Source organism: Hibiscus syriacus, unplaced genomic scaffold (genome assembly GCF_006381635.1).
Source record: "Hibiscus syriacus cultivar Baekdansim isolate YM2019G1 unplaced genomic scaffold, ASM638163v2 tig00110788_pilon, whole genome shotgun sequence".
Classification (NCBI taxonomy): Eukaryota; Viridiplantae; Streptophyta; class Magnoliopsida; order Malvales; family Malvaceae; genus Hibiscus; species Hibiscus syriacus.
This window is the reverse complement of record NW_024062863.1, coordinates 864,194-881,069: the sequence shown is the minus strand read 5'-3', so window position 1 is coordinate 881,069 and position 16,876 is coordinate 864,194. Positions and strand designations below refer to the sequence as shown.

The window sequence follows — 16,876 nt, the reverse complement described above, 5'->3', positions numbered from 1 at the left end:
AGTGCCTCATAATTCATTAATAAGTAAAAGATTACACAATGTTTAAAACAAAGAAGCCCCTTACAAAAACAACCCGAAACACACCAAAGAACACATCTTTCACTCAATTAAACAATATCCCAACTGGATTTTACTTTGCTATTGATTGTAAACTTGCTTCTTCTCTTTCAGTGACTCGAATTTTGAACTTGTTGGATGTTACTTGGCTTTTATAATAGACCTAAACTGTCAATGTTGGTCGGTATGCAAGGACCAAAATGATACGTAAACTGGAGTTCACTGCTTAAAAATGAAGCATTTTAAAGTTTAGTGATAAAATCTGTACGTAAACTAAAATTCACAAGAAATAAAACCATGTCGTAGTTAACGATTTAAAGACCCAATGTTTATATCCAAGTCAAAATCAAAATTTAGTACGAATAAAGATTTTAAAATTCAATGATAAAATTGATATAACCCTAATATTTAATGACATTTGATATAATTTACTCTTCGATAAAATATATTTTTATTATTGTATACATTGCTAGTAGAGTTTTTTTTTAACAAAAATCATAAAATTTAAAAACTATCACGGTTTTTTTATTCAATAAACACTATTATATTATACTTGTAACTTCTAATTTATATTATATTATACTTGTAACTTCTAAAAAGATAATTGGATTTAATTGCACAACTGCTCAATGACCTCTAATTTAAAATTCTAAGAACATTATACCTAATTTGATCATTGAAAATTTTGTCGCATTTTTACATTATAAACAAATTAAATAAAACATGGACAGATTTATGCCTACAAAAACTGTCTATAAAGTTAAAAACTCAACAACAAATGCATAAAATACTAATCCCAATAAAAGCATCTACAGAAGAAAGGCAAAGAAGCTTTAAATAAAAATGGGATTTCCCTACATAAATCTTTTATACAATTCTCAAATCAAATCAAATGGTTAATATTCTACATATCTGTTCATCCAAAAACAAATCACAAATCTCTTCACCCATAAAGCTAAAAACTAACCCTAACCCCAAAATATAATTAAAAAGGAACAAAAGTAGATGATTCAAGAACTTCAGAAAATGCACATCAGCATCAGCATCCTTAAACTACATCCCTATTAGATCACATTCCAACTCTTACTTTTAAAGTTTCGGAAATTAATCCGATGATTTCGCCGATTTCAATCTATAAACATCATTATCCACAACATCAGTTTCGGTTTTGGTTTCATCATATTAATGTTAACTAACACATAAATGCTAAAAAAAGAAAAGAAAAGAAAAGCATGAGTTTTCACTTCTACATGAATGAGGCTGTCAAAAGGAAAACGATGTGTTACTGTCTCAAATTCTCGCAACAAGATCATCCTTCATGTCCGAGATGCCGGTGTTTTCACTGGACAGCTTCAAATCTCAAAGATTAAATACCCTTCAAGCATAAATCAAATAAACAGTTGTAATTAGGAACCATTTTCTTAAAAAATATAACAGACCATGTATAATCACAGTAGTTTCCCTTGAGCAGCAGAAGTAAACTGGAGATATGCATGATTAAGTAAAGTTTTCAACTCGACACCAGAACAACAATTGCTTCGTCATGGTTAACAAACGCAAGCAAGTATACAGCAAAAAAAAACACCTATAAGAAAATCTGCAAGTAAATCTCAGGAAAATAAGTTGAGAATCTTATGACGGAATACGCTATCAACAATGTATAAAATGCGGGGCAATGACCAATACTTCCCTAATTACATATTAAAGCAACTCAGCGCATACATTAAATCTCTTAGGTACTGTAGAAATGTATGTAAAACAAGAGATCTACTACAATAAACATTGCACAAATCAATATTTGGGATGTAGTATACAGTCATAATCGGACGAAGATAGCAAAAATATGAATAAAAACCATCATTACATGAAACTTAGCTAGCCTACAGCATCATTTTGAGATCATCAACAATTAAGATACATGACTATAAAGAAAGAAATGTATGAGCAATATTGAACATCAGCAATCCCACAAATTCAGAGAAAAGAAAATTCAACTATAATTTTATGCGGATGAATATTGTATAATACAATGATGGAAACATGGTCAAAAAACTTACTTCTTCCATGAAAAACCGAGACCATACTCCAGGGTTGAAGATTCAGGCAATGTACGACCATACTAAGAAAGGCTATGAAATGACAACCATGAGACAATCAGCTGAGAAAGACATCAAAAGTGAATGATGAACCCAAGGTTTCAGCAGTTACTAATTCTTTTCTATTGATATTAGGTTTAACAGAAAGATTCTGATATAGAAGGCATCAGAGAAGTCAGTCTGAGGTAAGTCATCGCCTCTTCCCATAATCAGCATCTCTAGATCTAGAGCGATGTTCCTCTTCTTGTGATAATCCTGACTTGATGCGAGTCTTTGATGATTGTCCCCTATCCCAATCATTATCATGCTCAGGTTCACGGTCCCTGTACCTACAATGATCTGCATATTTGCCTTTGTCTTCCCTATATCGGTCCCGATCCTGGTCTCAATCACGTTCCCTATCACGGTTGCAGTCACGACCACGAGAGCACTCCCTATCCCTGTCACGCTCCCTATCACGTTCTCGGCCAACTTCTCTATCATCCTGGTGCCCTCTTCTTGACGAATCATGACCATGGCCCGTATCCTTCTCTTCGGGCATGTCCCTATCATATCCTGGTTCTCTATCAATACGATGCCTTATTTCAGATGAGTCAGACCACTCCTTTTCTGAAACTCTATCTTTTTCTTTCATAGGGTTTTCCCAACCTACTCTATCATGACTAGCCTCACCCTGTTGACGATCAAATGCAGCTTCCTCCCCATAACTAGACTCTCCAGCTCTGCCACCACCATGCTCATCACCACCCCATCCTCCCATGCCGTGATCTGACCACCCCATATTAGGCCCATCTACACCACTTGCAGACATCATCCCCGTACCATTCATGGCCATAACTCTTCCAAAAAATGCAGGGTTAACATGAGGAGCCACTCCAGGCAAACCAACACTGCCAACAGGAGGGAACGAATTTATAATCCCAGAAAAGGGAGGCATTAGAGTGCCAGGAAAGCCTCCATAACTGCCCATTCTTCTTATAGTTCCACCAAAAAAAGGACCAAAACCTTGACCCATCATAGACTGTGGATGCATGAGAGGTGGCACTGCACCAATACCCTGTCCGAAACCATTTCCACCATTTCCCATGATACCTCTACCACCCATCCCACCACCCCTGTTCCTCATAGGACCAACAGGCCCCCTATTTCCCATGCCCTGAGCATTGCCTCTTCCCATGTTCCCTCTCCCGTAACCTCTGTTATTATCCCCACCTTGATAATTCCCACCGGTTTGGATGTTATTGCCAATGGGCTTGCCTCTAGCATCGTCAGGGCCCCTCCTAGCTTGTGAAAGAGCAGACTGTGCCATCTGTTGGTTCCGATTCAATTGAGCCTCTCCCATTTTCTTAACAGTAAATGGTGACGCAAAGGCAACAACACAGGGCCTTCCATTAAACATGTGTCCATTCATTCCCTGGTTACAAGATGTGGCTGTGGCTGGATCATAAAACTCAACCTGACATTATCCTTTTGACTTCCCACTTGCTTTCTCATCAAAAAACTTCACTTCCTTCACGGGCCCATGCTTGCACAACTCCGACTTCAATTCAGCATCTGTCGTCCACCAATGCAAATCCCCAACAAACAATATCGTCCCACCACCACTTCCACCCCATTTGTACCAACACCAGGAGCAGAACAAGGAACAGCACTAGGCAAACTCACATTTCCAACGCCATTCCCAATCATAGGACCACTGCCACCACCAACGTTCACATTCAAATTCCCACCACTTACTCCTTGCCTCATCAAACCCTCATTCTCAACGCTCCCCACATTCCCTACACCATGCCCCTGATGTCCCGTACTACCCACACCAACTAAGCCATTGTCGTTATCATTCCTACTCTTCTCTACAGCCATATCATTCAACTTACTTGACGCTTGTGCCAATTCAACCCTAAGCCCACTTCCACCACAACTGATACCCGCACTAAGTCCCTTCATGTCGTTATAAGCATCACCTCTGAGCCCTTGACTCTTGTAAGAAACCCTAGAAGCCCCTCTTTCAACACCATCTGCACCCCCGGGATTTGAAACACCAGATTCAGGTGCACCCTAACTTTCCCACCAATATTATTATTGTTATTGCCAACACTATAGTTCCAATTTGCACTATCCTTAGTTTCCTCATTTCTAAACACTAAATCTTCGTTTTTTCTTAAAGATTGAAGAAACCCTTCGCCAACATTAACATCATTATAAAGATCCTCATAATCATCATCTTCTTCGCCTAGAAAACCCTCGTCAGCAACAGCTGAGATTGCTTCGTTTCTATGGAACTGTTCCATCTGATCCCCTCCCTCTCCATTATCCATATTTCCACTTAAATTTCTCAAAATAATTATATATAAATATCCTTCAACAATTTCAAAGCTTTAACTCTCTCCCCCTGATTCCTGGGAATAAATGAGAGAGAGTCTATATTTAACGAAATTATAACATAAATAAATTGTAATTCATTAACGAATTTAGGAATCTTACCAGGTTGGTTCAAGTGAGATCAAATAGAGGGAAGGAGGCGAAACCCTAATATTGAAAGTTTGGGAATTTACATAGGATATTTTTTTAATGATCTAAATTATTAATAATATAAAAAATTATATAAGATGCATACATGAAATATTTTCTTTTACTCTCCTTGGTTAATGAATTTTACTATTTTTTAAAAAAAGTAATTACTTTTTATTCATATTGATACACATTATTTACAACTGAAAGCTTTTAATCACCGATAAATTGTTAACAATTTACGTGGAAATATTAAGCAAATGCATCACCAAATAAGTCGTACCATGAGATTTTCAAGCCAGATAAAAATAAATTCAAACCACAAAACCTAATATAAATAAAATGCACATCTTTCTAATAACTTATTTTCGTTTTCAACTAATTTCGGGAAGATCTCAAATTTCATGTATTTTTTAAAATTAATATTTTTATGAACAATGAGATCATCTTAATCACTACAATAACAAATATTAATCATTTAAAATCATGTCAATAATAGTAAGATTTATCATTCAAAACCATTTCTTGTAAGTTTGCAAAAAGACAATTAAGCTTCTATAATTAGTAGTTGGAGATAGGCTTCAACCTCATCCTATCTTACACTAACACAAGTTATGTTGGCTTAAGATGCATTCCCAACTATGAAATACATTTGCATGTAACTCATTCTAAAAATATGTTACGTGAAAACAGTCGAGAATTTAGCTGAAATCGGAGTATGCCTCAATTACTTATTTTTTATATAAGATATTTTATAAATTTTAAGTTCAAATTCAATATTGATAATTTATATTCTTAATATATATTTATATTTGTATATCAATTTATTTTAATTTACGCGATATCAATAGATTGACAGATAATTAAGATAGAACTTATAAATAAGTTCCTTCAAGATTATTGTGTTAATTTATTTTTGTACATCTTATTTGGTCTGATAAAAAAAAGACAGAGTATATAAATGGTTTATTGATTATATGGTTTTATTTTGTTGAGTCATATGATTATTAAAAGTTATAAAATAGTCATCGGTTATATGGTAATGCTTTGTTGAATCTCACTGCTATTAAAAGTTATAAAATTAGTCTTTTATGTTAAAAAACTGAAGGTTGCATAAGATGACAGTTAATATGTTGACTGTGATATAATAAATTATGATCCTAAAATCGTTTTGAACTATCTTTTGTGGATCAATTCTTTATTACATTATATTTTCGAGTCAATGTTTGAAATATTATATCGTCAAGAAAATGCTTGAAAGCAACTATGGTGCTAACATATATCATTAAAATATAATTTTATCATATCTCAATTAGCAAGTTAACGACCAACTCAAATAACCGTTAATTTTTAAAAAATAATATATAAGTTTGAAACATATAAATAATAAAATGATTATTTTATAACTTTTAATAATAAAAAAACTTAAAATATTTTTGCTTGTCCACGGCATCATTTCGAATTGAAATATTGGTCATACTGCTATCATGTCAACGTGGCGACTAGTCATTGGGTTATGACGCAACAAATCAAGACCTGAAACGCGGGCTGCGTTCGTGGGGCCCATTTGATTACGGGTAGACCGTTAAAAATGGCCGCCTAACTCCGACCTCATTTCTCTCTTGTGGGCTCACCCAAACAGAAAATCTCTTTAAGCGCTGATGTTGGGACCCATTTATAAGGAATTGACCCCTTTGCCCCTTGGAAATACTCCTATAATTCCTATTTTATATTTTTTAATAATGTAATATAATTAAAAATTATATTTCGAGATATACTCTTTATTAAGGTTCACGAGATTTTTTCAGAAAATTTTAGATGGAAATATTAAATTTAATAAAATCAAGATTTTGGAAACATGCTATTTTTGTATCTAAGCCAATTTTTTATTATTATGATAATTTATATATTTGATTATTGATTTTATTTTTTAATTTTAATTCTTTTTATTTTATAGCATAGTTTTTAATTTTTTCCATCTAACAGTGGTGTTTCCTTCCAAATTCAAATGTGGGAGATCGAAAAGGATAAAAAATAATATATTTCGATTTAATAATAATCCGCCAATAAAAATTATGGATGAAACTAAAATAAAATCAAAAGCCCTTGGTTGCTTAGAACTCATAATCCGCTAGAAAAATGGTTAAAGTATCATGTCGCGTATTGTTTAATTAATTTAAATCGAGTACTACAGAGGTAAAGACGATCAACCCAACTTAGTTTACTCTATTGACAAACGTCAGGATTCGAATCTTTAATTTTACTTAAAGAATTTAATACCTCATCCTACTATACGAACTTATATAGCATGGAGTAGGTTTTGCGATATTGTATTGTCACGTGCCTACAACTAATACTCCACGTGCTGTTTTGAATTTGCACTTATGTTTAAATAAAATATAAAAAAAAAAATTAATTTAGTAATATAAGCATATTCTTACATAATAATTAAAAAAGGTTAATAATTCCAAATGTGAAATCCATGAACCATGAAATTAGTGAATCATAGAAGCCAAACCTTTTATGTATAAATTAATGAAGGTTGAATTTCTTAAATAATGCAGTTGAAAAAAAATTATTCGAATATGGTACTCTCGAAATTATTTCGTGAAATAGAGTGAATGCTACAGTAAATCCGAAGACGCATTGGAGTCCAAGCGACTTACACACAAATTTGATATTTTTTCAATACAAAGGGTAAATTACACAATTAATCATTCAACTTTATTATCTCCACCTAGAATATTCTAGAGGGAGATAATAAGCATGATGTTGGTTTCTTTAGTACACAAATTTTTAATTGAAATTGGGTTTAGGTAGGAGTTATGACCCCCACTAATTTAGGGTATAATAAAAATAAATTAATTAAATGCAACTACATTGTTTTGGACAAACAATTTCAATTAGAAATTATGTAAGCACGATGTTGGTTTCTTTAGTACACAAATTCAATGCTTGGACTCCAAAAAAAAATACCCTTTGTACATTTATGAAAAAGTGAAAAAATTACCCTTTAGTACACAAGTTGAGTGATTAAATTGAAAAAATTAAAAGTACAATGAGTGAATTTAGAGAAAGAGTAAAGTTGAATGATTAATTTTGTAATTTACCCTTTGTACATGAAAAAAATATGAGAGACGCATGGAGTGCAATGCGTCTCCCATATTTTTTTTTCACTTGTACAAAGGGTAAATTACCAACTTTACTCTCTCCAAATTCACTCATTGTACTTTTAATTTTTTCAATTTAATCACTCAATTTTTGTTTTACTTCTATTTTGATCACTCGTCAACCATTGTTCAAGTTGTTATATGGAAGCCAATTTGATCCATCAACTCTAGCATTGAATTTGTGTACTAAAGAAACCGCCATCGTGCTCACATAATTTCTAATTGAAATTGTTGTCTAAAACAGTGCAGTTGCATTTAATTAATTTTTTTTATTATACCCTAAATTAGTGGGGGTCATAACTCCCACCTAAACCCAATTTCAATTAGAAATTATGTGAGCACGATGTTGGTTTCTTTGGTACACAAATTCAATGCTAGAGCTGATGGATCAAATTGGCTTCAATATAACAACTTGAACAATGGTCGATGAGTGATCAAAATAGGATTAAAATAATCCATGTTATTGTAGAGTGATCAAAATAGGAGTAAAATAAAAGTTGAGTGATTAAATTGAAAAAATTAAAAGTACAGTGAGTGAATTTGGAGAGAGAATAAAATTTAATGATTAGTTGTATAATTTACCCTTTGTACATTTACATAACAATGAAATTGATGAAAAAATATGGGAGACGCATTGCACTCCCCCAAATTTGTGTGTAAGTCGCTTGGACTTCAATGCTTCTTCGGGTTTACTGTAACATTCACTCTATTTCACGAAATAATTTCGAGAGTGCCCTATTCGAACAATTTTTTTCCAACTGCGTTATTTGAGAAATTCTATAAATTTTAATATATGAATTTTGGTTTTTAAGTTATAATTTAACACACACATATATATATAACTAGTTATATGAATGTAGCTAATTCAATATTTTTTTTCAATTAAGTATTTGAATTTAATTTTTAGATTTTCATAAGTATTTAAACTTGCATTTATGATTCAAATTGATTTAAATAAATTATTATTGTAAGTATCACCCTCGATACAAAAAAAAGTGAAGTTTATGAATCAATTTAAACTTAAAAGTCAAATTTATGAACCTAATTGAATCATAAAAACTAAAATTACACAAATAGTCTCATGACTATAGGGCATTGTTTTGTTAAGTCTCAGACTATTAAAAGTTATGAAATTGTCTCCGACTATATAGAGTTGTTTTGTTGAGTCTCTTGACTATTAAAAATTATAAAAATGTCACCCGACTATTTATTATGTTTCAAACTCGTCATTTTTCGTTAAAATTTTAACAACATTTTGAGTTGGACGTTAATCTGCTGACTAAAATATGATAAAATCTAATCTCATAATCTTAAACGACAATATTATCTCAGTCATCATGTTAACGTCCAGCTCAGACGACCGTTAAATTTTTAATGAAAAATGACGAGTTTGAAATATAATGAATAGTCGGGTGATCATTTTGTAATTTTTAATAATCGAATTACCTAACAAATCAACTATTTATAGTCGAAAGATCATCTTGTAACTTTAAATAATCGAATGACTAAACAAAAATAATATCTTATAGTCGAGACATCATTCCTGTGCTTTACCCAAAAGCTTAATGTACCAAATTAAACCTTAAAACAAAATACAGTCAATCTATTTTAACACAAAAATTTAAGATTCACTCACTAAAATATAAATTTATCTCAACCTCTAGAATTTTATGCTTCAATTCAGAGTTTCCATTAAGAAAAATCTATGCACCAACTCAAACCCCTCATCTTTACCATACAATAACAGTAGCAGAAAGCGTTAATCTTGTAGACCTGGCAGTTTCCCCCCCCCCCCCCTTTTGATTCATCAAATGCTTCTTCATTTCAGTAATGCCAAAAACAATCAAGATCCACTGGTCCGGCTGAAGAAGCAGAAGGTGCGTCTCGATCATCAAATGACTCCTTCCCGGTTTCCAGATTCGATACAGCGAATGAGATTCCCGGGTTTTCGAAACCCTGAAACCTTTTCACGTTCGATCCATGGTTTTCGATCAGCGCCCTCAACGCCGACTGTTCCTGCACCGAAACGGAGCCCGGGAGTCGAGAATCACCGCCGTGAAAGCAGCTCGGAACCGGCAATTGTGGGAAGACCCGGGAGGAATTCGATGGAACGTGGAGATTGTTGTTGTTGTTGAAATTACGATCGACTGTGTTTTGTTGATTGGAGAAGCAGGGCACGTACGGCGACTCGGCAAGAACCGGTTTGGTTGTGTTGCTGCCGTTAATGTACGGTGAAGAATCCATTAATGGCGGTAGTAAACCAGCAGAAGGCAAGCCGTTTTTGAAAGAGCTTGCCTTAACGAGGCCTGAAATAGGGGTTTTTTTCCCATCTGATCCCTTCAGGAATACCCTGCAGATCACCCATTCATTCTGCAAAATATAACTCCATCTTTAGCCAAATGGTTCATATCATCACTCTTGAATAACAACATTTAAATTCGAATCCCAAGGATTTATTAATGATCTGGGTGTTAAAATAAATTATTATTTTTCTAAAATTAGGATTCAAATAATTATATGTATAATGTATATACTTGATCAATTAATTAAAAAAATTCTAAACAAATACTATCTTACAAACACTTTAAATTATTTATAAAAAAATGAGAAAAAAAGTAAAAGTTACCTGGGCAGTTTTAGGGAGATTGTGGATTGAGAATTTGCCATCAAGTCTATATTCATGCATGACCCAATTTGAATTCACACCTTTAGGAGCTCTTCCTTTGTAGAAAACTAGAGTTTTTTTCATCCCTACCAGTGATTTCCCTCTGTAAATCTCTTTATCTTTTCCAGTAGCTTTCCAATACCCGGAATCAGTGGCCCTATTCGTCCTCAAACCAGTAGGGTATTTCCTATCTCGAACGCAGAAAAAATACCACTCTTTCTCTCCCAGTTTTGCCTTCCCTGTTTTCCATCACACCAAACAGAAGATAAGAAAGTGTTAGACTTAGAATCGATCTTCCTGGAAAACAAACACATCTAGGAAAGTTTTTTTCCAAAAAAACAAAAGAACCGAAGACGAAAACTCTTAACAAGGCAATTCCCATGGCTCGGACTTGTTCAAATCCACCTCTCCAATGGCTATTGAACTGAAGTTGATGTCAAGGAATTTCTTGTACAAATATTGATAAATAAGCTCTTCATCTGTTGGGTGGAACCTGAAACCCGATGGTAAATCCAATTTATCATCTTTTTCGCCAATATTTGTCATTCCTGAAACAACCCAAATCCCTTCCGTTCAAAATTCAGCTTAAAATCTTAAAGAAACCCACAAGTCTACATATATATGTGATAAGCAGGCGAAATTCTTAGTTTATAAGAGCACTTAAAAGGTCGATAAAGAACTGATAAAGATATTAAAATGGAAATATGAGCAGCAAAGCAATAACATCGAAAAGCTTATATAAAGCTAAGGATTGAGAGAAAAAGGAGAAGCCAAGGAAGAACTAAAAAAGAAGTAAACCTGAAAGATTGAGAAAGAAACTTAGTATGTAAGGCAACTTGGTAGGTTGTTTTATAATAATCATAATCAAAGAGACGGAGTATATAATTTATTTTAGTATGAATTGATTTTAAGGTAATATCTATGAATTTTTTTAGTCTATTGACAATACATTCTGCAAATGTAAATGTTCGAATTCGATTCTTTAAGGAGAACAACACTGCCCTTTATAAGTGAGGTCACTCTAGATACATAATAATAGTTGTTGCATAATGATTTTATATATAATTTAACAATTATGATGTTCGAGTTATAATATATTCAAATTTAAATTAAATTTTTTTATTTAAACTAAAATAAATTTAGATAAAAATATAATTATAATATTTTTTTAATAGTCTAAGGTGATTACAAGATAGTATATGTTCAGAATCTTTCTTAACGTCATTGATAACGCGTACACACTCGTAAACACATCTACTTGAAATCAGAACCTCTAAAGAAAATAACTTTCTCTTTAATCATTGAGACCAATTATAAATTCTACCTATTATATTTAGGTTTTACGAAATTCAAATTTATATTATTAAAATTATTTGATTTATTAATAGTAGATGTATGCATTGTCATTTGAGTACAAACAATAATAATTATAATACTTGTTTGAACAAATAATAATAATATTTGCTTTTTTTTTCCAAAATAATAATGATACTTGTAATATGAACATTATTAATACTAATATTTGCAATGTTGATAATAATGATGATTATTTTTTTCTATCACACCTAAATGTTTAATTATAATATTTATAAATCATGAATTAATATATATTTATAAAATAAATATTTATTAATAGGTCATTTATATTATTTTACAAATAAATCATCCAATACAAATATGAATAAAATTGAGTTTTCCACAATATTAATTATGATTGTTATCATTATTGTTTTTTAAGATTAAAAATTAAATACATTAAATATAATTATTATTTGATTTAGGGTCTATGAGATTATAGTTAGAGGTATTGTATAAAGAATATAAAAGTTACATTTTCCATATCTCAATAGAGAATCCAAATAAAGATATACAATTTGTTTCAAGCCAATTATTATTTTAAAGAGCATGTGGATATTTTTTTTAATTTATTTATTTTTGTTTGATCTTAATAACTGTTACAGATTCATGAAGAAGATTTGGATCCAATAAGGTGTAGGGTGTTGATTTTCCTGGGTGTGCTCAGCCAACATGTATTATTTTATTAATTTTTATTAAAAAATGAAAATATGTGATTTTTCTCGATGTGGGAAAAGAGCTTTCACATAACAGATTTTGTTTTCATTCTATTCATTGATGATATTATTATATATGTGATTAAAATTTATGGAAGATAAATTTATCTTAATAGTAGAAAGAATATTATTATTTTTAGAATATATGAATTTGAACAGTTATGCTTATAGGATATACGTATATTATCAATAAATAAAAAAAATTAAAAATATATTATATTATAATCACTCATATTATTAAAAAAACTTATGGAATGTGAAGATTTAACCTATCAAACGAAAAAGAAAATAAAATAAGGAGATTGTCATGGAAATTGCCGACAGATATCGACGACTTTAGGATAAGATTAAATTGAATAAATGAAATAAATATTAAATATTAAATTTATTTTTGAAAAAAAAAACTATGAAATCACTAGTAACTACGCACATCTACACGAAAATTGCTGATAATTGTACACGATATTGACAGAATCATCAAAATCATCAATATTGATTATAGTAGTAAACATTACACTCTCCTAAAACATTAAGATCTCATTTTTTATTTTTATTTTTTATAACATATCCCTAATTTAACCTAACTCCATCCCTATACAACCCCATTATTATTATTATTATTATTATTATTATTATTATTATTATTATTATTATTATTATTATTATTATTATTATTATTATTATTATTATTTAGATGAAATTGTTGTGAAATTCAGGTTAATTTCCACCAATAATAACAAATTCACCTTGAAAACTATTATCTAGGTGATTAGTGTGAAAACGATTGTACTAAAAATCACACCAAGCTAGATTCCCATAAAAGAGGAGGGGTCACAATGGTCCCTCTTAAAACCCACTTTCCTTAGATAGAACTACCAAGACAAGTAATTTTAATAGGACAATAATTAACAACAACTATACCCGACAATAGCTATTAAATAGACATAAAAAGAACACCAAAATTTAACGAGGTTAGGCCAAAATTTATGCCTACCTCCTCGAACACTACTAAAATAATATTTCACTAGTATAAGAAATATTACAAAGAGAGAAAGAGTACAAATAGCCTTTAATAGTGAAGAAGACTTATATTTGTGGGATGCTAAACTAAGGAGGAGTATGACTTTATTTATAACAAAAGAATTTCCCCTCCTCCTTATACACAACCAATGTGGTACTTTGCCAAAAAACCAACAAATCTCCACCTTGACAAATTCCACACACATCTCTCAAAAATCCAATCTTCAGTAGTGTCTGCAAATTCATCTTTCAATTGGTAACAATATTGACCAAGTCTAAACAATGTTTAAACTTGACCGCAGTTACCACTTTTGTCAACATATCAGTAGGATTCTTAGTGGTCCGAATCTTCTGGATTATGACTCCACCTTCTTTTAGAATCTCTCGTACAAAGTGATATCGAACATCGATGTGCTTCATCCTTGCATGGTAAACCTGGTTCTTTGCTAAATGAATAGCACTCTGACTGTCACAATGCACTTTGATGTGCTTCTGTTCCATTCCCAATTCACCAAGCAACCCTTGAAGCCAAATTGCCTCCTTCACAGCCTCTGTAACTGCCATATACTCTGCCTCTGTAGTAGACAAAGCTACTGTTGACTGTAAGGTGGACTTCCAACTGACTGGTGCCTTTGAAAATGTAAAAACATAACCAGTAGTTGATCGACGCTTGTCCAAATCACCTGCATAGTCTGAATCACAATACCCAACTACACAATGACCATCTTGTTTGTCATGCTGAAAGACTAAACCAACATCTACGGTGTTCAGAATATACCGCAGAATCCATTTCACAGCTTGCCAATGCTCCTTTCCAGGATCATGCATATACCTGCTCACAACCCCAACTGCCTGTGAAATATCGGGTCTCGTGCACACCATTGCATACATCAAGCTACCAACAACACTTGCATACAGAACCTTTGACATGTATTCCCGTTCTGCATCATCCTTAGGTGACATGGATGCACCGAGCTTGAAATGAGGAGCAAGAGGTGTACTAACTGGTTTTGACTTCTCATTCATGCCAAAATGTTTTAGTACCTTCCTCAGATATTCTTTCTGAGACAAACAAAGCCTCCCCAATTTCTTATCCCTTGATATCTCCATGCCTAGAATCTTCTTCGCTTCACCAAGATCCTTCATCTCAAACTCCCTATTCAATTGAGTCTTTAGTTTCAACATAAAGAAGATTATATATATATGATCCGTCTTGTAGCTTGCGTAAATACACACAATGATCATATTTGCTTCTTGTGTACTTCTGCTCTATCATAAACTTGTCAAATCGCTTGTACCACTGCCTTGGAGATTGCATTAACCCGTACATCAATTTTTCTAATTTGCACACCATCTCTTCTTTTTCAACAACTTTGAATCCATCTGGCTGAGTCATGTAGATTTCCTCATCCAAGTCTCCATGTAAAAATGCAGTTTTTACATCCATCTAAACTAGTTCTAAATCCAACTGTGCTACAAAAGCCAACAAAATTCTGATGGAGGAATGTTTTACAACTTGAGAAAATACTTCATTATAATCAACTCCCTCTGTTTGAGCGTAGCCTTTAGCCACTAATCTTGCTTTGTAGCGGATGTTATTCTTGTTAGGAAATCCATCTTTCTTTGCATATACCCACTTGCACCCAATTATCTTCTTTCCCTTCGGAAGACTAGCTAGTTTCCACGTCAGATTCTTTTGAAGGGATTGCTTTTCTTCATTCATGGTGATCCTCCACTTTTTATGTTCTGAACTTTGGACTGCTTCATTAAAAGTGGCAGGAACGTCATCAATTACAATTGGTAATGCAAAAGAGAACATATCAGCATAACGAGCAGGTTATCTAATGGTCCTCTTTTCCTTTCTGAGTGCAATTGATTCATGTTGCTGTGGAGGTTCTTGGGTCTGAACCTCTTCTTCATCTGACTCTTCTTCTACCATAGGAGAGTCAACATCAGTTTCTTTACTGGCTGGGTCAATTCTGCTTCCTTCAAACTCCACCTGTTTGGGATTTCCATCTGTCTGCTCCAATTTTTCTGAAGTCACCTTTCTCAACATGGTAGATTCATCAAAGGTAACATCCCTGCTGAAGATTATTTTCTTTTTTCTAGACACCAAAGACGATAGCCTTTCACACCAGAGGTGATCCCCATAAAGATCGCCTTCTTTGCTCTTGGATCCAGCTTTAACTCCTTAACATGGTAGTATGCAGTGGAACCAAACACATGTAAGGAATCATAATCTGTAGCAGGTTCTCCAAACCATTTCTATAATGGTATTTTACCACTAATAACAGTCGATAGTAAGCGGTTGACAAGATGACAAGCATAGACCAAAGCCTCAGCCCAAAATTCTTTGCCTAACCCAGCATTAGACAACATACACCGAACCTTCTCCACTAATGTCCAGTTCATTCGCTCTGCCACCCCATTTTGTTGTGGTGTAGATCTGACAGTGAAGTGTCTGACAATACCTTATTCTTCACAAACTTTTAGAAATGGATCATTTTTGTACTCTCCACCATTGTCTGTACGGAGACATTTGATTTTTCTGTCTGTTTGAGTCTCCACCATCTTTTTCCATTTAAGGAAAAATCCTAGCACCTCATCATTTGTCTTCATTGTATACACCCAAACTCTCCGGGAAAAATCATCAACAAAGGTGACATAATAGTGTGTTCCTCCCAATGAAGTTGTCTTGGAAGACCCCCATACATCTGAATGAACATAATCCAAAATACCTTTAGTATCATGGATTGTTGTTCCAAATTTCACCCTCGTCTTCTTCCCTTTGATGCAATGCTCTCAAAAAGCTAATTTGCAAGCCCGAGCACCCTTCAATAATCCTTGATCTATCAGCAATTTCAAAGATTTTTCACCAACATGCCCCAAGTGCATATGCCATAACCTGGTTGCTTCTGACTCCTTTTCATCAGTAGAAGCTGCCACTGTTGTCGTCCCAACAATTGTACTACCCAGAAAGTAATACACATTGTTTCTTTTCCGGATTCCCTTCATTATCACCAGTGTACCAGAGATAATCCTCATAATCCCATCTTTTGCCCTCACTTCTAAACCTTTTGACTCTAAGGTTCCCACAGAGATGAGATTTCTCATTAAATCTGGTACATAATGGACACCTGTTAATGTTCTGATTGATCCATCCTGATTCCTCAAGCGAATTGAACCAATCCCAAGTGTGTCAAGAGGGGAATTATTTGCTGTGTAGACAATTCCACCTTTTAGTTCTTTAAAATCAAAGAATCATTCTCTATTGGGGTCATATGG

At 33.1% G+C, this 16,876-nt stretch overlaps 1 protein-coding gene and 1 pseudogene across 1 annotated transcript; both read right to left on the bottom strand.

The window, feature by feature from the left end:
- Positions 1-1,066: 1,066 nt before the first annotated feature.
- On the bottom strand, positions 1,067-4,100 carry LOC120140926 (annotated as a pseudogene).
- A 5,391-nt stretch (positions 4,101-9,491) lies between these two features.
- LOC120141003 (NAC domain-containing protein 79-like) lies at positions 9,492-11,045 on the bottom strand. Its single transcript, XM_039155965.1, has 3 exons — positions 10,868-11,045; positions 10,461-10,738; positions 9,492-10,204 (listed from the first exon to the last, which is right to left on the bottom strand). Exons 1-3 carry the CDS (start codon positions 11,043-11,045, stop codon positions 9,659-9,661), a joined length of 1,002 nt encoding a protein of 333 aa, XP_039011896.1. The 3' UTR covers positions 9,492-9,658.
- Between the last annotated feature and the right edge of the window lie 5,831 nt (positions 11,046-16,876).